This window comes from Mesoplodon mirus (assembly GCF_964341445.2).
Source record: "Mesoplodon mirus genome assembly, chromosome: 4".
Lineage (NCBI taxonomy): Eukaryota > Metazoa > Chordata > Mammalia > Artiodactyla > Ziphiidae > Mesoplodon > Mesoplodon mirus.
Window position 1 is genome coordinate 140880454 of NC_138979.1, and position 24841 is coordinate 140905294.

Below are 24841 nucleotides of genomic sequence, written 5' to 3' on the forward strand. Positions count from 1 at the left end.
TTTTGATTGATGGTCTAAGAACAGCAGCAGCCCTTGTCAAACTTAATTACAGGGGGTAGAAAGAATTATGAAAGGTATAGGATAAGGATGCATTCCAGAGGATCAAAAAAGTTTTGAGTTTAAAACAACCTAACATTTTACTAAGAAACTACTACATTCAGTGTAGGTACAGTTAACTCTGTGGTTTTTCCTACCTAAATTAAGGGTCAGGAACCTAGGTTGGTCTGATCCCACTACATCACTGATAACTAAAGCACCTTAATAAGACTTTTAACGTAAAAAAAAAAAAAAAAACTACGGAATACAAAATGAAATAAGCACTATCTGCTACACTGTTGCCTTTTGGCCTGTGTAAGAGCAAGTCAAGGACTGCCAAGTGGCTTTCCTTCTACAAAGTTCATGTCTCTGGGGTTACAGATGTGTTAATTAGCTAGGTGGTGGGAATCCTTTCATAGTGTGTACCTACCTCAACTCACAATGTACACTTTAAATATCTTACCGTTTTGTCAATTATACCTCAGTAATACCGGGGAAAAATAAGTTCACGTCTCTAGGTACCTGACTTGAAGTTCAAGGTTTTGTAAAAAATAATTTGTACGAAGTGAAGATTACTGATTAACTACGTCAGGGGCTTCCAGCTGGTCTATAACCTCCTGATTTAAGAGAAAGAGTCAGGAGGGAGCTTAGTCTCCCATCCCCTGAGCCTTCACATCCACTTAAAGCTGAGTCACTGAGCAGAAACCAGAAACTATGTTGCTGCAGGCCCTGCCAGTGTTCTTTTCATGGACTGGTATCATCTCTGTAGAGAGATCACCACCAGTAGGGTTCCCCAGGATTCATGAAGGCTTTGTTTTTAATACCACTGGACAGGGAGATGGAAACCAGGGTTCCACTTCTAGCTCTGCCTTGGCACTTGTCAGTTATAGCTGTGTGACTTCAAACAGGTCACTTGGCCTCTCTGAGCTTCACATATAAAATGAGGTTGAATTGCACGAATCTTTAGATAATGTATGTGAAAGCACTTAGCATGCCTCTCAGTGCACACAGTTGGTGTGCCAAAAATGCTTGTTTCCTCCGTATTAAACTATGCTGAGGCTGAAAAATTCTAAGTTGTAATAATTCCTTGATTTCCAAGATGGCCATCACTATATTCAGTAAACAAACGTATGTTAACTGATCCTAGGTAGAAGCCATGAGGCTCAGATCCAGTCCTCAAGGAAGTAATAATTTATTAGGGGCAATAGGATATATTCAATAAAGATGATTGCTCTTAAGTTCCAAAAAGGACCAAATTCAATGGCAGTTCAGAGAAAGAGAAAATTTTTGGCTACAAGGAAACTTGGAAGTATTCATGGAAGAAAGAACACTTGAGCTCTTTCTAAAATTTCTAAAATGCTGTAGAAAGCTGAGATTTGGACAGGTGGAGCCTAGAAGGTTTGGGGATGAAGACATCCCAGGTTTGGGGGATGACATGGAGATGGGCAAGTGCAAAGTGTGTCTGCAGCCGCCCAGTTTGAGTGAAGTACGCAGAAGACTGTTGGGAGATAGGGTGAAAAAATGTGACCTGGGAAACAGGCCACAGAAGACCTCTGAGCACTTAACTGGGGACTTTTCGCTTTTATGCTGTAAGAGTTATTAGAGCATAGGCTGTTGCTGTGCTGGGGCTAAATTATTCTTGAAATCACTGGGAGGGCAGTGGGGCAACCAGAGGCAGGGAAGTCAGCACAGAGGCTACTCTCTCCCTTGTGGGGAGGCCGTGGGGCCATCAACGACTCGGGCACGCCACAGACTAAATATATTTTAGGGCTTTTAGCAAGTGACTGTACAAGTTGGTGATCTGTACTTAAGGGAACATATTATTACTTTTTTTTTTTAATGGGAAGGAGCTCTTAAATTTATGTTATGACCTGGCCTTAGAGTACGAAGAAAAGCCATGGAGAATGTGACACAGACCAAAGACCTGAATTCAGGGGATGGTGAGAGCAATGACAAATGAAAGATGCTGGGCTGCATGAGGGAAATATCAACAGGGCTTGGCCTGATGAACTGCACACAGGGTAAAGGAGAAAGTCCAGAACTGAAGTTCTGAGTCTAAATGATGATGGGATAGCAGTAACAATACGGAGTAAATTCATAAAAATTGTATTTTTTGAAACTGAGTCATTTTGCTGTTTAAAACCAGTTCTGCCCAAGTCAACAGTGCGGTTCATCTGTCATATTTCTGTTTATAGCTGCATGTCTAACAAACATATAAATATTTCACAGTTCATTCCTAAGTAGTAGGAAAAATGAGGGGTTTCTATTTAAGTGGAAGGCTCCATCTTAGAGAGTAAGCCTGTCTGTCTGGTGACACTCCAGAACACTAAGCAAGCTGTGCTCACAAGCTGCAGGTGGAGCACTTCCAAAGGCAAAAGATCATTTCTGCAAAGTTAACGCCATGTGAACAGTCAAAACAAGAAGTACGAAAGAAACATTAAATAAAAGAGTTTGCTTTTATTTAAAATAAAATGCATTTACACAGTCTTTAAACCATGGATTATTGAACAATACTGGTACTCTACCCCTCCCTGGCACCCTTCTGGGCTACGTGAGCTAGGAATTTTCTGACTAGCACCAATGCAGGTTGTAACAGCGCAACAGACTAGAACACAGCCAGTCCAGGCATTCGAGTTAAGGACACTGTGGCAAATCATGACCATAATGAAGTCATCCTTAATTTAGCAGATATTAAAACTGCACATTAATTATATGTTAAAGAGCATTTAATTAATGCAAAGATGCAACATCCAAGCCACTTGCTAGTTGTGAGTAGTTTTTTAAAAAACTGTACAATTTTATAAAATTTGTGTTTGTACATTAGTTACACAAAATGCATACTTCATAGACCTTTACTTCATATTGTAATGCAAAGGCTGCATATTTTAGGCAGACAGTGAATATGCTGGTGAATACTAAAAGTGTTGTAATACAATATGGTGTAAAAATAAAAACACAAGACAATATACATACATGCTTATTCAAGGACAAAAACAAACCAGGCATGACGACTAACAGCTATTTCCTTCAAGATCAAACAACGACAGTCTTAAATATCAGGCACCTTCTGCAGGCCTGATTTATCTTGGGGGGGTTGGGGGCAGACGGACGACAAATGGCGACCAGAAGTAGGCTGTTTGAAAAATACGAGGTCAGATTAAACATACATTAAAACACATGCATTAAACATGATAAACAGACTTCATATAGTTTAAGCCCTGGATAGCTTTAAAGTAGATGGCTTGAGTTTCTTACATACAGTTTGGCTAGCTTGAATCAGTGATGTTTTGTTTCTGACTTGCCCACTACTTCAGTTTTCAATTCATGGCCCTAAGGAACATGTGCCATATTCAAGTCCATATATTGTATCATGATAGCGATTAATAGTCGTGCTTGTTAGTGCACATATTAACTGGTCTGGTAAGGCAAAAATGTTTTCATGATAAAATAATAAATTTCAAGCTTACTTTATTAAGCAGCATATAACAAACAACAGCTTTTAAACTTAAGTAACTGTTATGGCCATGGAGCTTCATTACACAGCGTTTCTGTTCACACCCAACCACTGGTAAGTTTGTAGAACATCTCTTCATCTAAACTCTCATTTTGGTCTTTTGCACGTGTTGAGAGAAATATGTAGCCACCAATGAATTCATGAACCACTTTGCAATCTACTTCAGTACAAATGAAGGACAATCGTACTTCATCTGCAAACTCTACAGTGACCTAGAACAAAGACAGAGAACGATCAGTCCCTGCAAAACTCCAGATGGTTGGGTCCAAGTGAAGCTACTGTGCTTAATTAAGGTCTGTCCTTATCACAAAACACTTGCTGGTCCTCAAATATTTTTTAATCCTAAACTAATAATGCCTTTAAGTCCAAAAGCATAACTCAAGTTTACTAGCCCCTCCCCTCCTCTTTTTTAGTTTTCTTGTTCTGAAAAGGAAGACTGAATGCAAGGGGGCTTTAGGTCATTAGGTTCCCAAATGGTCTCTGGTGATTCAATTAATGAGAATGTCTCTCTTGAAGTCCTGGGAGAAAACCTACTTCCTGTGTTTAATATCTGCTTTAGATATTTAACCTTTAGGTTTCATGTTTGAGTATTTCAGAAATACAAGATTCTATGAAGTAACTGAAATCGATACAACAAACCCAGCGACCCTAAAACGGATGACTTACTAGTAAAACATTCTGTTTATTTTAAGTGATAATCATGTACTCCAAGGCTAGGGGCAGCATGATGTGCCAGGCTTTAGAGCCCTAAGTATCCCAGTTTGAATTCTGATTCTGTTACTAAGTGTGTGGTCATGGACAGTGACGGCCCTCAGTCCTCTAAATTCTAGTGTCCTCATTTGTAAAGTGGGGATAATCCATCAACCTTACAGGGCTGAGGTGAGGTTTAGAAATATGGTACACATATAAAACATCTAGTGTCACGCCTGGCACAGGCATTCAATAAAGAGTGGCTGCTGTTTGTGAGTGGAGATATTTATTTCCACTCACAAATATTTATCTAAATAGAAATATTTATCTATTTATCCGTTATAGAAAGCTAACCTTAAAGATGAGGCAATATTGTAACATCTTATGTTCTTAGAATATCTAGGCTAGTTATGAAATAGGCAAGTTTAAGTAGGAAATGAATAGAATTTATAGGCCTTTTTCTTCTTAATTCATTCATTTTTAGCAGACAGACTACATACGCATTCAAGTAGCGTAGTTACAGCTTACCATTTTTATTTCCCAGTTTACATTCCACTGTTTCATGTTACTGAAACGCCAGGTTTTAATTGCATCTCCTGTGCTGGCGTCCATCCTAATCAGTCTGTTGTATGCAATTCCAATAAGTTCTTCTTTTTTGCCCCCTTGGAATCTACAGCATTAAAAACATAAATAAATGTTTTAAAACATGTTGGGGTGGGAGGGGGACATGTTGGTCTGTTTTTCTTCAAGACACGTGTGTTTTAATTCTAAAAAAAGTGCTATTCTTGCACAAAACAGAAATGCAATCATTTTGAATTTTTGATGAAACAATTTTAAGTATAGAAAATACATTCCAACATTCTTTAAATTTTACTGTGTAACAGGTTAATGGGTCTCAGGAGGTAGCTTTAAATGTTTAATTTCTAATTATATGAAGTAGATTAAGTAAAAAGGCACAGATTAAGGTTTACACATAGGTGCTTAGTAGAACCACTGACCTTGCAATAAAGTGTGTGATGCCGAATTCTGGTAATGACTGCCAAGCTTGAATAAATCTCATCTTGGCTTCAATTAGACTCATCTGAGCTACATTCTGATGGGCCTCCAAGATTCTTGCTGTTATCTAAACATGGTTAAACGTCATCTTTACCATTAGATATTATTCTTTCATGGTAGAATCAAGACAAAAAAGATTAAAACATTGAATTATGTGCCCCACCCAAAATTATGGATTGCAAGAGTTGGAATTAGAAAATATCTGAAGCTACATTTGGGAATTTTAGTAAAATAATGACTTTCCAAAATAAACCTCAATATATATTTTTTCTTAATTTTAGTTTCCATATGTCAAGAAACAGTGAACTATTAGGACTGCATAACTGCCATTCTTGAGACATATTCAAGTACACATACATATGATACTGCATTATAAAACTATATTTTCTAATCCTCATATACATGATGGGTTTTAAATTCAGCACCAAGATATATGATCAGAATGAGTACCTGGCATACAACTTTCTAGCAGGAATAATATATATTTTAGCAGCTTTAAAGTACTTGAAATCACTGTAATAACTTTAAAATTTTTCTAAAGGAATCATTAGAAAGGTTAATTTTTTAATTTAAATTATACTCACTTTGGGATGACTATTCCCTCAAAGAGTAGAAAGAAATTAATCCATGAGGGGAGATTGTAGCTAGGGCTTTAAATATTTTTAGTTATTTCTTTTCTTTTTCTTTCTTTCTTTTTTTTTGTAAATATGGAGAACTTACCAAATCTCTTATATAGCCTGGCTGTAGATGACAATGCGAGGAAAAGAAAAAGGAAGCAGAAAGAAAAAAAGGCAATCAGAAAAAATGGCAATGAAGCAAAGAAAAAGTTGCGGTAACACCTGCAAACCAAAATTCCAGCCAAAAACCATGCAAAAAATTACTTTAGATGGAAACCAAGCAAAGTAAATGCAAGCATGAAAATGAAAATGAGAAAGCAGCGATTCACTTTCCATTTAGAATACTGAGAAACACTCCACATTATTTTAGATTGTTAAGTGTTACTAAAATTAAGGGTAGAAATTTGTAGGGAGAAAATTAAGAGCAAATAACCTTTCCCCCTTCATGTACCAGTTCTTACTGGTTAGGGTAAAGCTAATTATTTTAGTAGCAAAATAAAAATTAATATTCAAAAGCCTTTAATGTCTCATATTGAGTCAGATAATATATCCATGCACCGCTTTTCAGAAATAAGTTGAAGGCATAAAATAAGTGCAGTGACCATACTGTTTTTTTATTTACACAAGAAAAGCAAATCCCTCAATTACCATCTGTTTTTTGCATCCTTTTTCCTGGAAAGGAAAATAAAAATATGCCATACACTACAGTAGGAGTGGTGGCTATGAACATATTGGTCCATTTCAATTTGGATTAACATGGATAAGATGTAGAAAAATGCTTTCCTTTAAAATGTTAAAATCCAGTTTGGGAGACATCTATGTAAAAAATATCCATAGCAAATTTAATTAATATATAGTTTTTAGGAATTAAAGTAGATTAACTATAACAAAGGCTATATTGATGGACCCAAAGACTTTATGCCCTGGTAGGGCTGAATGACCCCATGGCCTGCACGTCTTAGACCTACCTGACCCCGGAGTACCACTGGATCATACAGTTTAACAAACAATTACTGAGCAGTATGTCCAATGACTGGTACACACCTGACACAACTAAACTAAACTAAACTCCTGCTTATCAGTACTTACTAGGTGGCAGGGCAATAATATGACTCAACCTCCAAGTCTAGTTAGGGAAAGGAGAACTCAAAAAGAATGTGCATTTGGTAAGATGCCAATGTGGAAGACAGGGCTAGAAAGATCCTTAATCTCAGACCACACACATACTGCCATCCTGCCAGCTAAAGACAGTCACACATTCTCTGTTCTCAAGAGAATTTTCAGCTGACATCTATTCAAGAACTCACCAACAGAAAAGTACCTTTTTAAAGCAAAAACTATCATTTTAAAGGCTTCTGAGAAAACAATACCTGTCTGACAACTAAACCAACATTTGGCAATCTTCACAATTATACTTTAAGATCTTTTATTCCTAATACCTGATAGTGAAATGAGATTGCTAAAGATCTGAAACTATTCATTGACTTTGAAGGCAAATGAATCCACTTTTAGAAACAAGTCTCTTTATAAATACTTTTTAAATGAATTAACTAAGAGTAAAAAATGAAGTTAGAACTTGATTCACTTTCCCTTTTTAACTTACAATCTACATCCCACAAAGCTCCCCAGGGCAGCATTTCCTCCATTCCTCACTACTCCCACATCATATGACCGTGGGATAGACCATTTCCATGCAGTTTACACAACCTCTGTAACTTAAAGACGAATACTTGGTGATTAAAACTTCTGAACATTTCTAGCTAAGTGATTTCAGATCCCTATGATAAAGACTGTATTTAAAGTTAAGAATTAGTAAGTGTTCTGGATATATCATTGGGCCTTTCCAGTAATGTTTTAAAATTACTCCTTAACAAAAATAAAAATGAAACTAGATAAAAATGAAATACTTATTTCAAAGTTCTTCTTCACTCCCCTCCTAAACTGGAGCCTTTTCCTTTTATGGCATGATGTTGGGTGTAGAGAATATTGGGGGCTATCCCAAGTGAAACTCCCCTGGCAAAGAACCTTTTATGTTGTACCAAAGAACCTTTTTCCTAAATAGCAATCCTCTTACGGTATTAATTTCCAGGAAAGGAATTCTAAACAGAGGGAACAAAAGCAGTGAATTTCAATGAAAATTTACCAAACTTTGTCACATTATGCCAATGTTGCTTAGGTTTTGACTGTTAATGTTAAGAAAAGACAATGTTCAACGTGGACTATATCTACCCTCGTAAAGTTTATTTCCAAAGCTGAAAAAATCAATTTTGACAGCAAGAAGAGTCATCACAGATTTGGTTGGGAAATGCTGGCTATGCTTTATATCAGACTTACTTTATATAAGGAATAAAGCTGCATGAATTAAGGAACACAATGCGGTAAGACCATATTCAATTTCCTGAAAGAACATCCTGTTAGCAGAGTGATTTCCTCAGGTTGTTTAGAATAAATATGCTCCCAATATTCCACCTCATTATCTTTCATATTAAAATAATAAGGCTTTTCTTAAACGACCAATTTAAACTGACTGAAAGCTATTTATTTCTTATTTTATATTTTAACCACCTGATATGAAATTAAGACCACCACTTAAAATGAAAAAGTTGTGTTTAAGAGGGGGAAACTAAAAGTATATGTAGAAAATTATAAAACAAATCAGCAGAAAATAGCAGATGAAGTAAAATGAATCAAGTACCTGCTTATTCTTGTACTTCTTTAGATAGCGAGGGGACACCAAACATTCAGGATTTATATCAGTTGTGATCTGCTCTGGAATTAACTGAGGATCTGGATTTAAATGCTGCATCTTCAGAAAGGAAAGAATATTTTGAACTTCTAAGTTATAAGAACTGTCCGCCATGGTCTTGCCTTTGGAGGCCAATCTGCAGGCTGCCATCCAGTGTGCATACTGTTTTTCCTGTTGAAAAGAAATACTGAGGTTTGAAATCTATCACATGATGGGTCCTTTGAGTATAAAATATAAGAATGAATGGTCAGCTCACTAAGTAAGGAAGCAAAGAAAATTGAGGTTTACTTTTAATCAGAAAACTTACATTGTCACAACGAAGCCAGATTTCATTCATGCCCTCTGCAACTGGAATGAGGAGTTTAATGTTAAATTTTTGGCCTGAAATGTTCACATCTGGGGTAACTTCACACCCTGTAGTAAAAAAATTATTAAAGTGATCAAATTTACTCTTAAGAAATCCCAAGCCAATACAGGCAGCCCTCATTTTATGGCATCTTAACGTGTTGAAAGTTTGGTGCCATGGAATCTATAAAACAGGGAATAAATTCTTTATGCTCAGTAATTTTGTCCGGGGGTGGAGCAAAGAATCAGATCTATATAATATACAAGAGATTTAACTGCACAGAGTTTGTGGTCCTTGATTGAGAAGAGAAGGAAAGAGTCCTATTAAAAGGATATTTTACCAAAAACACTTGCACTCCATCCCACAAGTTTTATATGTATTGTTTTAGTATCATTCAGTTCTTTGAATCTTAAGTTATTTGGGATTTTTTCCCTAAGATTCTAAATGTACAGGGATTTTTAAATATCTTTCTCTAATTAAATTCTAACTTAACTGTGTTTGGGTCAGAATAAATGACTTTTATGATGCTTTTAAAAAAAGGCATGTTTTGGGTGGATTACCCAGTTTGAGCTAGAGTCCTATGTAAGGGCCTCCTTAGGACCCACTGCTCCCTAACTCAGCTGCTCTCCTCTCCTATTCCTGTGTGGAAGCAAGAAGCTTAACGGCACAGGGGAGGGGAGGCACAGGATCTCCTGATTCAACTGAATGCTCCTGGGCACAGGCCTCCTTCCAAAACTCCAGGGTGTTGGAATACTTAACAAGTAGTTCGATTCAGAGGGTGATCCTTTGAACAAAAATAGTTTCTTAATCATTTCTTTGTACATATGGAAAATTAACTGTAAGCACAATATATTAGGAGTCCATCTGGTATAGAAGGTAACATAAACTTACATACATGGGAAGTCAGTATGAAAATAAGTGGCATGCAGAATTTCACTCTATTGGCAGGTTTTCAGGAATACATACATTTATGGATTATAAAAATCCATGTAATCAACTCTGTTAACCGTTAGCTGGTGGCTTTACAGAAGAGAACGCAGATTTATTGAATGTATATACCCAGTTAGATAATGGGACAATGGTCAGAATAAATTAGTAACCAGTATAATAGAGTGAAGAAGAGCTCTGCAAGCAGACAGATTTGGGTTCCAGACCCTTCTCAACCACTTCATAATCATGTCCAATTTATTTATGCCCAAATACCCTGACCTTAAACTCTACCCCACAGGGATGCTGTAAGGATCAATAAGATAATGAACATGTCAAAGCTCCCTAAAGAGTATTCCAAGTGTTAGTACTTAGTCCATGTCACCCTCAATACATGTTAAGACCATCCAGTAGGCTCTATGAGGAAGAATGTAAACTGTTAGCAGGGCCTGCTGTTGCCTTTCTCCTTGTACTGGAGCAACTTCTCCCGGCACAGAGAGTACAAGGAACAAGATAATAAACCTCTATGTATCTATCACACAGAAAGAACATATGTTTAAATTGTCATTTTTCCCCCATCACATAAATGTTTTAAGTATCATATAAAAGAAACAGAACATGTCAGATAAAGGAGAGATCCTCTCCTCTCCAGAATTAACTTCAATCATTAATTTGATGGACCTTCTCCCCTCTTTGCTTTCTTTTTAGAATATTTACTCCACATAAATAGCTACCACATTAACTCCTATACAATCATTGGAAACAATTAGGAAGTTGTGTGGCAATGTGTTTAACCTGCAAAGTTAAAACAAAGAGATGTTTGAAGATACACAATCTTTGCCACAAATTTCATTAATCATGCAAGTAGATTTAAAGTACCCAAGCCCATAATAATTAGACCTCTTTTTAAAGTAAAATACCAAAAAAACCTAAAAAGTGAGAGACCAAGCGAGTGGTAACTCAGGCACTAGTGTAAGCACAGAGGCACTCAGTAGCCACCTTTCAGACAGTATTCACCCCACGCCTGCTCCAAGCACAGGCTACCTGCTTCCATGGTAACATGCTGGACCTCACTGTAACCCAATTACTAGTCCTCTGAAGCATTAAATGCAAACAGCCCACTCTGACCACAATCTTCCATCCTAAATCTCCTCAAGTTCTTTGAGAGACCCAATCCTGTGACCCCATCACTTTCTCCCCATCATGTTTCCACATCTTCCTTCTCTGCAGTCCCGCCTGGACCCCGCTGCACCAGCTGTCACCTCCAACTCCCCAGACTCACTGTCTTTCCATTATACACACTCAGCAAAACCTTAACCCTAGCTCAACCCAGCCATCTACCACTTACTTGCCTCTGCTCTGGCTGCTGAGCACTCTAGGAGGGAAAGGGGGAGAAAAAAAAAAAAATCACAAAACTGAGCAGGTAAGTTTCACTAGAAATTCGTCAATTCCCAACCTTAGCCTGCCCCTTGACACTGGCAAGCCTTCTGTGTTAACAGACATTCTCAACAATGTTTATTTCACATCTTCTCAGGCCTCCTATGCCACTCATTCTCAGGGGACAACCTCACATTACTTTCCCAAGAAGACGAAAGCCATCAAAAGTGAGGTGCCCCAACTTCCTGCCACCAAAGCAGATAAACCTGGCTGCCCTTGCTTCCACACAGTGGAAGAGGTGTCTCTCCTCCCAAGGCTCTTACGTCCGAGTGGGCTGAATTTTCTACCACCCGTCAGGAGCCTTGCTCCATCACAGAGATCTTCTCCTCCCACCTCCCTTCCTTTCTTTCTACTGTGACGTTTCCATCAGCATTTAACTTCCTTGAGTCTCTCATCTTAAACCATAAAATGCCTCTCTCCTCTACCTTATACCTCTCTCTTCTATTACTGCCCTCTTTCCTCCTTCTCTGTCACAGATAACGTTCATCAAAAAGCTATCTTTGGGGGCTCCCCTGGTGGCGCAGTGGTTGAGAGTCCGCCTGCCGATGCAGGGGACACGGGTTCGTGCCCCAGTCCGGGAAGATCCCACATGCCACGGAGCGGCTGGGCCCGTGAGCCATGGCCACTGAGCCTGCATGTCCAGAGCCTGTGCTCAGCAATGGGAGAGGCCACAACAGTGAGAGGCCCGCGTACAGCAAAAAAAAAAAAAAAAATCTATCTTTGTTTCCTATTTACCTCTCAATGACTGTACTTTGGCTCCCATACTTAAAAGCCCACTGAAATCTGCTGAATCTGTTCTTAATCAAGGTTACTAACCACCTCCATGTAGCCGTAATCTTACTTTTCTGTAGCATTTGACACTATTGACTACACTGTCCTTTTCGAAACAACTTTTACCTTAACTTCCATCATGCCTCATTTCCATGGTCTTCCTATATATTATTTTTTGTGGTTTATTTCCCTTGCAAGTTCCTCCTCCTCTAATCTGCCCTGTCCCTTAAACATGGGTGTCCTGCAAGATTCTGCCCTCAGCCTTTTCATATTGTAGACAACTATTCCAGTGGCTACATCTACCATTAATACTAACTGCTACCACATCACTATCTGCAGCATGGATCTCGCCCATGCTCCAAACAGATATCCCACCAGCACCTCAAATTTAAAATAACCCAATTAAATTAAGCTCATCTTCCTCCCCAAACTCATCTCTTCTATATTCTCAATCTCAATACCACCCTATCCACCCAGCTATATAAGCCAGAATCAAGTCCCTCCCCAAGCCTCTCCCAGGTCAATCACCCAGTCTGTTGACTGAACTTCCTCAGAACCTAATGAAGTTGCGCCCTTTTCTCCAACCATATTGATAAACATAATTCGGATCACTATCACTGCTCTAAAATTACTCCTCTATACTGTAGCCAATATAAATATGATGGATCCCATCATTTTCATAATAATCTTTCAGTGTCACTTCATTGCTGCCAGTTTAAAAAACTTAACCATTCTATCCTCTAATTCCTGCCAATTTCTTCTGCTATTACCTCTCATAATTAGCAGGAATGGATTCAACAGCTATTAAGGAAGGGTTCATCCTCCCCACTTAAACTCCATATTCCGGAAGCACAACCCGCCCTGTGACTGCTGATGCTTCTCTCCACGCATTTGCACACCAGTCTCTTTTACCAACTCTCCTCCTTCCTTCCACAGATCACAATTTTCTCTTTTGGATCTTAACTGTGACATTATTTTCCATGAAGTCTCTCCTCATTCTCTCCAACGTCACTGAAGACTAACTGGTACAGCACCCTTACCTCTTTGCTCCTCTGATCTATTGCTTACCCTTTTTTTTTTTTTTTTTTTTTTGCGGTACGCGGGCCTCTCACTGCTGTGGCCTCTCCTGTTGCGGAGCACAGGCTCCGGACGCGCAGGCTCAGTGGCCATGGCTCACGGGCCCAGCCGCTCTGTGGCATGTGGGATCTTCCCGGACCGGGGCACGAACCCGTGTCCCCTGCATCGGCAGGCGGACTCTCAACCACTGCGCCACCAGGGAAGCCCTATTGCTTACTTTTTAAAGTACTATTTATTGCCCAAATTGTAGCTGTTTATCTCCTGACATGCTCTAAACATCTTGAAGGATGCGACTATAATCTCTTCTTGCTCCTGTCTCTAGTACCTAGCACAGTTCATGGCAGGAGATCAATCGGCATCTGCTGAACTGCACTTTTTAGAACTGTGCATTTTAGATATCTTAGGGGCCTTAGAGAACATCCAGTCCAACACTCTCATTACTCAGAGGAAGATACTAAGGTCCAGATAGGCTACTTTTCCAAAATCACAGAGCAGAACAGAATCTAGGCCATTTGATTTAGTTTAGTGGCAGAGCAGAATCTAGGCCGTTTGATTCTTAGTCTAGTGTTACCTTCACCAGTGTGATGTGCTAGAAAAGTGCTCCTTTGGGAGGACTTGGGAGAAGTGGGATTGGGACACCCTGTAGGCTGTTCTCCATACCAGGACTTAACTTCTCAGTTATAGAAGGAGAAGATTAAGGATGTAATAGGGACAGAGAAGACAGGGGCCAGAAGACAGATTAAGTCTCTAAATCAAGAGTGGATAATTGCAGCTGGTCCTGAGCAGCCTAGAAGGGAAGCAAGAGGACAGCTGCAATAGATTTTGAGAGTAACAAATAATGGTAAAGACTTAAAAGTTAAACTCGTGACTTAGAGAAAAAGACAGTGAGTCTAACTAGAAGTTTTAGGAAAATTACAGAATTTCAACACATGGGCATAGCAATCATCTACCCAGGGCAGAGGTCTTTCTATTTATTAAAATGTGTGTAACTATACAGCAATAGTTCGGATGACTACTGGGCAGAACAGAGATAGGGTAGAGATTTGGACATCGTGTTGAAATATACTAAAAATATACTAATGCACAATTTACTAAGAAAAATTAAGAATACAGATCTACAGATGTAACTCCAGGGCCCGGAAGCACCTAACTCCTTTCTTAACTGCCTCTCCAACCCCCTCTTAACTCAGGAATTCAAGTCTCACAAGAATGCATCTGACTGGAATCTAAATCCCACTGGAAATGAGTCTGGAAGATGTATTTTAGTCTTGCAGCTTTGCTGTAAGGGAAGGCACAGTAAAAGGAGTGTGGAGCAGCAAGGAGCCAACCTGCCGCGTCCCCCACCAAGCATGCTGGGTGCCTGGGGCAGCGAGTGCCGGGGAGCCTGGGGAGAGCAGGTTTCCTGGAGGAAGTGGTATCTACACCGGAAGTGAGCTGGCAGTTTTAAGTAACATCACCGCAAGTGAGAGGCTCATGAACAATCTGCAAGACCAGATAAAGGCTGCAGAGAATCACAGAAAGAGGCAGCAGGATGTCCTTCAGCCACAGAAGAACCAGACCAACCTGGAGCGGGAACTCTCCTACCACCTGAACCAGTGCATCCAACAGATGAGAGTGGTGAAGGAGCAGTGTGAAGAACCAACAGAACTCACTAAAGCCAAATGAAGCTGTAACTCCACAGACCTGAACAGAAAAAAAAAAAGACCAAAACCAGCAGCTCTGACCCTCAGCCAGGCTCAGTCTGGGCCACAGGAAGCAAGCCCGCCACAGCTGCCACAGGACCGCGGAAACAGGTCCAGCAATGTGTGCCTCAAATACCAGCCCCTGTTCTGAGACAGCTTTGGATCTGAAGAAATAAGAGGAAACCAATGAGATTCAGGTTGTCAGCTAGCAGGAGCCTCCGAGGGGTATCCTGGGGCTGCCCCAGGGGCCAGGACGAAAGCAGTGTGGAAGATGACGAAAACGTGCATGGAAGAGGTGTTGGGAAAGGGGAAGCACTCAGCCAAACCCTGCAGGTGGCTAACCCACTGGTGAGCCAGAAAACCAGGAGACTGGGGACCTGAGCTGGACCAGCTTGTTACCAGTGAAGGTCAGGAAGAGGAGTAGGATGCTGATGAGGAAGGGAGAAACCAGCAAAAACTGGGAGGAGGTGACTACAGCACAGATGAGAATGAGGCAGAATCTGAAAATTAAGTGGGCGGCTCCTGCAGAATGAGGAAAACCTAAATGTCCTAATACTGAAGAACAGAAAAGAGCCATCATAAATTTACTTGGGATAAAAGTAGAATCACACACTTCAAGCGAGGACTGCACAGAGATTACAACAAAATATTCATGTGAAATTGAATACTAAACATAAAAAAGTACCTAAAGGAGTTAAGAAACTAAAAAACTAAACAACTTTATCCCCCAGCAAAACAAAGTATATTGAATGTTAGCTAACAGATATTCCACCATCAATACTGGTCATTCCAAGGCTTTCCTTACCTCTTAGGTTCATCTGATGAGCTGGTGTGCCACTGGATTCTTCTTTGCTCTTATAGCAAGAAATAGATGTGTCTTTAAAGGTGCACCAATACTGCTTGTAACCTTTTAGAGTCAGCTTTTTTGGCCTATGTGTCAAAGGGAATTAGAAGAAAAAAAAAAAAAAACCACTTTTGAAATAACTTTATCAATGCTATGTTTTAGCGGCAAAGTTTCACAATGTTAAAAGTCTGAGACCAAGTTTTACATGTGCTGAATTCAGTTCCCTTTTGACCAGTGTGTTATATTCAACGTTGCTGTTACTGGATTTGCCCCTCCTTTCTCAATCTACTCAGGAAGATCTTACAGTGAGTGGGCAGAGGAAGACACTAAGGCAAACATTCCAGTATTTCTGTCAGTTGTAGCTGTCCCTATCACTAGCAGGTCACATGGAAAGCATAGGAAAATAAAGGTGAAGTAAATGTCAATAATTGGAAGGTTCCTAGGTCCTGTAATTACCTGCAAGCTCATGACGTCCATAGGGCTGCCTTTGGAGCCTCTCTAAACAAGCAAGTTTACCTGGCAAGACTAAAGTGAGGGAAGTGCTTATCTCTCAGGCATGTATTTCAGTGGTGACTTTAACTTGTCACTCCAATGTCAAACATGAAGCATGAGGAAGAGAGGATAAGGAAAAGTGCAGGTAGGTAAAAAATGTGTGTAAAGGGAGAACAAAGTAGGGTAGAGAGCAGCATTTGAAATTGTGCCATTAGCCCAGAAATGTTACATATGTGGAGCTGTTATATGTTCACCTACAGTAAGTGGTTTATTCCAAAATGGCTTTATATCTTATATTCCACATCACCTCCTTTCCTCTTTCTGCCTTAATGCCTAGCGCTCTTGATTCTGTGGAGTATGACTAGATCGACCATTTAAAAGTCTAGATAAGATACACTGGAACCTTGTTATAAAATGTCCCATCAACAAATGAATAGAATTCAATAGATTCTGGGGCTCTAAACAAAGAAGCAGCCACTGACGATAGCAGTTCATTATGTACTGCTTTCACCCAGACGGGATGCTTTATACTGATATGCCACTGTATGTTTCAGAATCTGCATGATGCAATCCATCTAGGTTTATACAATCTCCTCCCCCACCTTAAGGAAAACGTTTATCAGATAAAACAACTTAATAAGTACTGCAATTTTAATTTGGTAAAGATGGTTATTTTCCCTCATTTGCCAGTCAGAGTAAATTTCAAAAACGTAAACATGGCTATAAAACTGACATTTATTCATTAATATTTGGAATTCCTCTCCTTTTGTACTTACTTGAAAACTTTAATATAGTCAGCAAGTTCAGGAATGGAAGTGATGTCCCCCTAGGAAAAGAATTAAATCATTTTTTTCCCATGAAAAAAAAATTTGAAACTCTACTGTTTAGTATCTGATATCAAGAACCAGCTTATTCAGTAAACAAGGAAAATTACATAAAATACAGATTATAAAGATTTTAAAGGTACAATCATATTATATGGTCACATAGTACAATGGTATTTTCAAATGGCATAAAAAGCTATTAAAAATTTGATCAAAATAGCAAGTTATACAACCCACAAGAATATACTGTTGATTTTAATATAGCTAAAACTGCTTATAGCTGCATATGGAACTTTTGTAACTCGTAACAGTCCTTAAAATAGTGTTTCTTCTGTAATAACTAACACCTAAGCATTTAAAAATTTTCCTGAGATCTATTTTTCTCTTCTTTTTGTAATATTTCAAATTTGGAGATCACTAAATGGATTTTACCATGACTTGAGATTAATTTTTCCGCTGAAGAAATATTCTCCCACTACTTGTAAGAGAGTGTGCAGACTGTCAAGATCTGTCTTTACTGTGTTGGAAGCACTAGACACTAGAACAATATTAATGTTAAAAAATTTCCCTGGAAGTTTTCTGGAAAATTGATGTCTGTATTTTCTAAAGCACTAAATATTTCTCTGTATCCCCCAAACACTGCATGAAAACCTAATTCCACAGAAAGGTATAAAGATCAGTTCAAACTAAATTAGTAGGTAAAAGATTCACCCTACCAAAATTGTTGATGTTTTACCCCCTTCCAAAGTAATCTCCAGGTCTGAAAGGGCAGCATCAACTTCATCCACTTCTTTGTCACTGTTGTTCAAATGATTCTCTGATGTCATGATCGACAGCTTATTGATATGATACTGAAACCAGAAGTGATATTTTATTTAAATGATTGTTCTAACTATAAATTTTAAAATGAGATTATTATCTGTATCTATACTGAATGTCTTTCATCACCTAATCTGAAAACCTAAACGTCTCTAAGAATTAGAAGGATAGGAAAATAATGGGCATGGCACCTGAAATCAATGTCCTAAACCTGCTAATAAATGTTTACTCAAAAAAGTAGGGTCCCTGGACAAATACAAATGAATTCAGTTTGGGTGTCTGTAGGATTTAGAGAGTTAACGCCTCTCCCACTGAACTCTACATGAGCAGAGACTTTTTTTTTTTTTTTTGGTAATAAATTTATTTATTTATTTTTGGCTGCACTGGGTCTTCGTTGCTGTGCACGGGCTTTCTCTAGTTGTGGCGAGCGGGGGCTACTCTTTGTTGTGGTGCGCGGGCTTCTCATTGCAGTGGCTTTTCTTGTTGCGGAGCACGGGCTCTAGGCACACGGGCTTCAGTAGTTGTGGCTCGCGGGCTCTAGAGCGCAGGCTCAGTAGTTGTGGCGCACAGGCTTAGTTGCTCTGTGGCATGTGGGATCTTCCCAGACTAGGGCTCAAACCTGTCTCCCCTGCACCGGCAGGTGGATTCATAACCACTGTGCCACCAGGGAAGTCCACGAGCAGAGACTTTTAACTGTCTTTTTTTCCCACTGCAGTATTCCACGTCTAAAATGCATGCTAGAACCAACAAGTATTGGATGAATGAACAGAATATGCATAAGGTCTTCTGTAGAAATGGATTAACACTGGTTACCTTATATTACTACTATTATCCAGCAGAGGAAATTTAGTTATCACTATTATGTTGAAAACTAAAGTTCCACTTTCCCCCATCCTCAACTCAATGCTGAAAACCTGATCAGAGAGAGATGACATTTACCTTCTCATTCATACATTAGAATAAGGTAGAATACGTTTATATGTGAATACATATACCAGCACTGACACACATGAATACTCCCATATACATATATGTATATATATAATGAGCAGTGATAACTCCTCCTATATGTAGATAGAAAGATCTTTGGGTATAGAACTAGTTATGATTTTAAATACACTTAGGTAAGTGGTTTAGAACAAATATTAATGATTAGATTTTGATGCTAAACTTTAGAGAGGTTTTATACAAAGTTAAGCAGAACTTTTAAATCACTTAATCAGTTACCTTTCAAAGCACTAAGTAGCAATCCATATTTCTGAAGGATTCATTCACTGAATACAATCTATTCATGGGAACATTTAGTGAACTAATCCTGAGGCCAAATATCAACATTCCTCTGTATTTTAAGATTTAGTGAATTAGTAATGACTACTCTCTGGCTATATCTTCAGTTGTGCTGAAATGAGATCCTTATAGTGGTAGAAATTTTCATATTCACAAATCATGAACAAAAAGGCAGGGTGAGGCCCCCAGGCAGTGGCCGCAAATATCAGAGCATATTAAGAAGCATATGGAGAGCTGGTTAAAAATATAGATGCTTAGGTTCGTTTACCCCCAGAGATTCTGATTCAGCAAATATGGGGTCCAGCCTGGAGTCTGCATTTTTACTAAGTACCTTAGATGATTCTCATGCAAAAGGTCCTTCTGAGTTATACTGGAGAAATCCTGGATGTGAATGGGACTGGTCATAAAATCCAGTTTTGATTTCAAAGGGGCATGGGGTATCTATTAAATGTTACAATACATGATTGGACCTAAATACTTGAAAAACAGTGTTACTAACTTACCTAATTTTTTTTATCCACAGCTTCTTACTTTGAATTATTTTGTTTCTTTTTACTATTGTAGACTTATTTTACACAAGGAACCAGAAGCTCTAATGAGAGAATAGTTCAGATTGTAACGTATGTCTAAAATAAAAAACCCTAGGCATCTCCTTGCCATACTTTCAGTTTCCCCCTTCTTGTACTGGATGGCTTCCAAGAGGCTTTGGGTCAGTCTCTTGGAAGGCTTCCAACAACTCAGGGGATTTGTAGTCCAAAATTCTCTCAATGAATCTATATTCTAAAATAGTCCAGGAAAGCTATGCTTTGGGGCATTCAGTCTCCATGAATTAAAATCCACGGTTCTGAGGTGTTTTTCACTGAATTGAAATGGAATATCTAATGTTTATTGGGTTGGGGTGGGAGTTGGGCAAAGCTGAAGAATAATCCCATTTCTATGACAGTACGACTGTGTGTATACTCATTCAACAAATATTTTTTGAACAACTATGTGCTGCGATATATCTGTTGGCTTTTTTAAAAAATGCATTATTTTTATAATAAAAAGATAAGAAATACTATACAAGAAAACCTGTGGTTTTCCCCACATACATTTTACATGTATTATTATTCTGTCATTAGCAAAACTTTCACTAGAAAATTAAGAGCCCATACTCTAAGTGAGAAAGATGTAGAGAGAACACTATATAACCAAGTGAGATAACTTTGAACAAAATTGCTCCAGAATTTAATTAAAGAACTTCTTCAGGTAGTCTGAATCACCCACAAACACAATATAAGAGTCTTAACTGATTAAGCAAGTCTCTAGAAAATAACTAAACTAATTCATCTGTCATTACCAATTTTCCCTGTCTGAGCTTCATTTTGATTCCCTTCTTTCAGTGTGTAAACTAAGGAGAAATGAGCTGCTCTTCCTCTCTAAAGGACAACTTTCTTGAGTCTCAACTGAGAAACTCTTCTGGGTACATAAAAACATTTGGAAGATCGAGAGCATTTTTATTTGTGTTCTAAGGAAAAAATTAAATATTATGATAGTGAAAGATATTCATAACTGAATGTCAACCTTGCTTCCAGTACTTAAATAGAATTCCACCATAATCTGAGAACACTCACCAAAGCCTCACTCAGATATCTGAAATTATTAATCTAGAAAAATTAATCTAGTGGTCAATCAGACCTCAGTGTCTCCAAGAATGATTTGTGGATGCCACCTTAATATTACTTTACCAGTGGGAACAGCAGTAATGAAGTGGGCAATTAATTTTTTAATAAGCCCTACTGTAATTCTGAAACAGGTTGTAAGCAAGAACCACATTTGGAAAAATACTAGTTTAACATTAGCTACCTACTTTTTTTTTTTTTTTTTTTTTTTTTGGTGGTACACGGGCCTCTCACTGTTGTGGCCTCTCCCGTTGCGAAGCACAGGCTCCGGATGCACAGGCTCCGGATGCGCAGGCTCAGCGACCATGGCTCACAGGCCCAGCCGCTCCGCGGCATGTGGGATCCTCCTAGACCGGGGCACGAACCCGTGTCCCCTGCATAGGCAGGCGGACTCTCAACCACTGCGCCACCAGGGAAGCCCAGCTACCTACTTCTTAAGGATTACCATTCTAAAAACTTATCTATGTTTAGTTTCACTAGTCTCTTAAAATTTTATCATCTTAAAAGGTATTAATTTCTGCCATAGCCCATTTTACAAATATTACCATCCCCAGTTATTTATGAAGTTATGCAAAGCTTCATTTCAGAAATCTGATTCTTAATATAGATTTTATTTCCAGGGGAAAATTGGACAGTTTTAAGCTTATATACCACTAGGGGTAGAAGGATATTTTTCTCCTACAGGATATAGAAAAGTAACTATTAAGTATACCACTAATCTCTTATATAAGACAAAAATTAAATTAAATTCACACATATTTTGCCTTCTAAGTGTCTATTCACTTTCTGCATAGCAAAAAGTAAAACACTACCTATCAAAATGCTACTGGAATTCCTATGCCACTTTACCATTTAAATAATTCCCTACCCTTTCCCCAGAAAAGTCCCATTTACCAATATTCGCCACTACCTGCAAGGCTGCAAACATCATCATTTCTTCTTCGGTGCATTCAATTTCTTCCAAGAGAATAGCCCATTTGGCCTGCTCATAAAGCTGATTAATTCTGATTGCATCATACTGCAGCAAAAGAGACACAATTCTTTTGTAATATATTACCTTTTACATTAACAGTAAGGAAAAAAGCTACCTATAGGGTTACGTATACCTAAATATATCCACATCTAATTTTTCATTAAAAATGGCATTAAAATATGCCATAAGATTTTTACATATTCAGTAATAGAAGCAGATTCTGTTAAGTTATTTTCCAGGGAAATAACCATTAGGTATTACAGCCCTTAATAAAAGGAATTTAACTTGAAGACATTAAAGTAAGGTAGAACTGACTGTTTTTCAGTATTGTTGTTGCAATTTACCACACTAACATGTCATAATCAGACAGTAAATTAATTATTTCGGGGAACATCTTGCTCACTGTGGAAAAGCATACCAGACAAAGTGGCAGGTCCTTGGAAACAGTAATTATTTTAAGAATCCAAAATAGAGGGCATACACAAACATACATAAGCACACACACACATTTGTAGAAAAGATTTACTTAAATGTTACTGAATTATCCATTTAGTTACATTAATAAAAATCAATACTGTAACAATACTATCTTAGAATGGTAACAAAATACATAGCCCCCTCCCACCCCATGCAAATATAACTATGTTCCCAGAACAGCTTTGGCTTTACCAAAATTAGGTATGATATAGCCTAAAAAGGGATTAAAATGATTTTTTGTAATTCTACTATATACATTTTACTGTTGTATGAAGAATTATTTAAGCACATAATTTAAAATGATAAATATATACATTAAAATCTAGGCTATAATCTGGACATGAAAAGGATGAGAAGCAGACAAGAGAGGTCCCCTCACCCGCAAGGATGACATGAAAGCAAAAGACCCAAATCTCTGTGCCATGTGTTTTCTGGGGGAAAACACTCCAGATCTCTACAGCAAATTTAAATCTTATCAGAAAAGCAAAGTACTTCAACAGCACAGATGATGCCAACCATCTGATAGTAAAAACACATTACAATGTTTGGCTATTAAATTGAGAGAAATATAGACTTAAAAAGAATTTTTTTTTGAAGCAACATCTTCTGGGATATATAATTATGTACAGTTGAAGAGAGATGTTAAAAAAAACACATAAACTAACTTTACCAATTCCGTAGTACCTAACTAGTTCCTTTAAAACACAAATCAACCAAAAATTCAATTCTTTAACAAAAAGAAAAGGGTTTAGTTATGCTTCCAACTTACTAAAACAATAGACTACTTTAAAATACAGATGCCTTTGTCCAAAGCTTTGAGTTTTTAATATTATTCAAGACTTGCTATATATATCCAAACAATTCCTTACCCCACCAACTTCCAAAAAGCAAACAAAAAGGAACAAAAGAGATCCCTCTAAACCCTCGGTACCTTTGGATTCAAATCAAAAAAGCTGTAATACTTGAATCGGAGCAGCAAGGCCTCATTTTCCTTCACATCTTGTTCCATGAGAGATCTTGAGGAATCAAGCCACCTGGACAAATTAGCAATAGTGGAACAGAGCAAGACAAAATTAATTCTACCTCTATGTGGAAACGGAAATTCTTAAATTGTATCTATACTTTAAAACTTACTCTTGGTTGGGCGGGATAAATTAGGAGGCTGGGATCAACTTATACACACTACTATTTATAAAACAGATAACCAACAAGGACCTACTATATAGCACAGGGAACTATATTCAATATTTTGTAATAAGTTATAAGGGAAGAGAAACTGAAGAACACTATATATACATATATACATACACACACACACATATATATACACACATATGCTGTATGTATATATAGCTGAACCGCTGTATATGTGTGTGTGTATATATATATATATATACACACACATATATATATAAGTGAACCACTGTGCCGTACAATTGAAACTAACACAATAGTGTAAATTAACTATAACTTCAGTAAAAAGAAACAAAAACAAAACCAAAAAAAACTTGTAAAGTAATTGGTAAACAGCAGAAAAACAAAACAAAACAAAAAACTTACCCTTGGTTGATTTTTGCTTTGTCAAGAAGGGCTTGAGGCTTGAACATTTTGGCCAAGATTTCCGGTGATGTTATTGGCTGACTGACAGCAAGTATACCAGGGTTGCCTTCTGACAAAGCACTGTCACCGAACCAAGCAGAAGTTGGTGACAAGGGGCTTCCATCATGAGCATCGTAAGTGGGGGTCATTGTTTTACTATAAAGTCCTGGGCTTGAATATATACTTCCTAATAAATAACATGAAAAACAGGTAGTAAGTATGAAGTATAGTTATCTTAGTTTTCAGTAATACATGCTATAATGATATAAAGCATACTGTGAAACACAAGCTTCATTCTGGAAGGAAAAGCTTTAGTACATTATTTTACTTCTCTTAAAAACAAGTGAAATTAACTTTACTTGTATAACATTAAGAACATGTATAACAACAAGGTAAAAAAATATAACTAAGTTGGAAACTTTAGGGAAAAAATCAGTTCCAGAGAGTTAGAATATAAGTTAAGGATATTGCTGAAGCATCATAGACCAACACTTTTGTTTTTTAATTGTGCCAAGGCTCACCTTTTAGAGGGCCAATGTAAAGAACATCAGTGCCTATAGAAAAGGAAAGAAAGGAATTCAGAAGGTAAAGAAAGGCAATAATAGAAGACAGAAACAAAGAATGAAAATGAAAAGAAAATGGGAAGAAGAAAATACAGATTTTTTCCTAATTGTGAATCGTAAACTGAAGTAAATATTCCAAGTGTATTTAAGAGTAAAGAACCTTAGAAGCTATAATCTAAGTAAAACAAGTTTTGTCCAATTCAGGACAATGAGGTTGGGCTTCCCTGGTGGCACAGTGGTTAAGAGTCCGCCTGCCAATGCAGGAAACACGGGTTCGAGCCCTGGTTTGGGAAGATCCCACATGCCGCAGAGCAACTGGATTCGTGTGCCACAGCTACTGAGCCTGCGCTCTGGAGCCTGCATGCTGCAACTACTGAAGCCCACGCACCTGGAGCCTGTGCTC

At 38.1% G+C, this 24841-nt stretch overlaps 1 protein-coding gene across 1 annotated transcript in view; it reads right to left on the bottom strand.

The window, feature by feature from the left end:
- Positions 1 to 2473: 2473 nt before the first annotated feature.
- FERMT2 (FERM domain containing kindlin 2) overlaps positions 2474 to 24841 on the bottom strand; it is a 69931-nt gene continuing 47563 nt past the window's right edge. Inside the window, exons 5-15 of the mRNA XM_082617415.1 lie at positions 23837 to 24062; positions 23208 to 23310; positions 21737 to 21844; positions 17776 to 17910; positions 17012 to 17061; positions 15705 to 15829; positions 8967 to 9073; positions 8609 to 8830; positions 5239 to 5363; positions 4769 to 4910; positions 2474 to 3762 (exon numbers count right to left, since the gene is read on the bottom strand). Of these exons, the coding sequence (XP_082473541.1) occupies positions 3589 to 3762; positions 4769 to 4910; positions 5239 to 5363; positions 8609 to 8830; positions 8967 to 9073; positions 15705 to 15829; positions 17012 to 17061; positions 17776 to 17910; positions 21737 to 21844; positions 23208 to 23310; positions 23837 to 24062 (1517 nt within the window). The 3' untranslated portion in view covers positions 2474 to 3588. The remainder of the gene's footprint in view (positions 3763 to 4768; positions 4911 to 5238; positions 5364 to 8608; positions 8831 to 8966; positions 9074 to 15704; positions 15830 to 17011; positions 17062 to 17775; positions 17911 to 21736; positions 21845 to 23207; positions 23311 to 23836; positions 24063 to 24841) is intronic.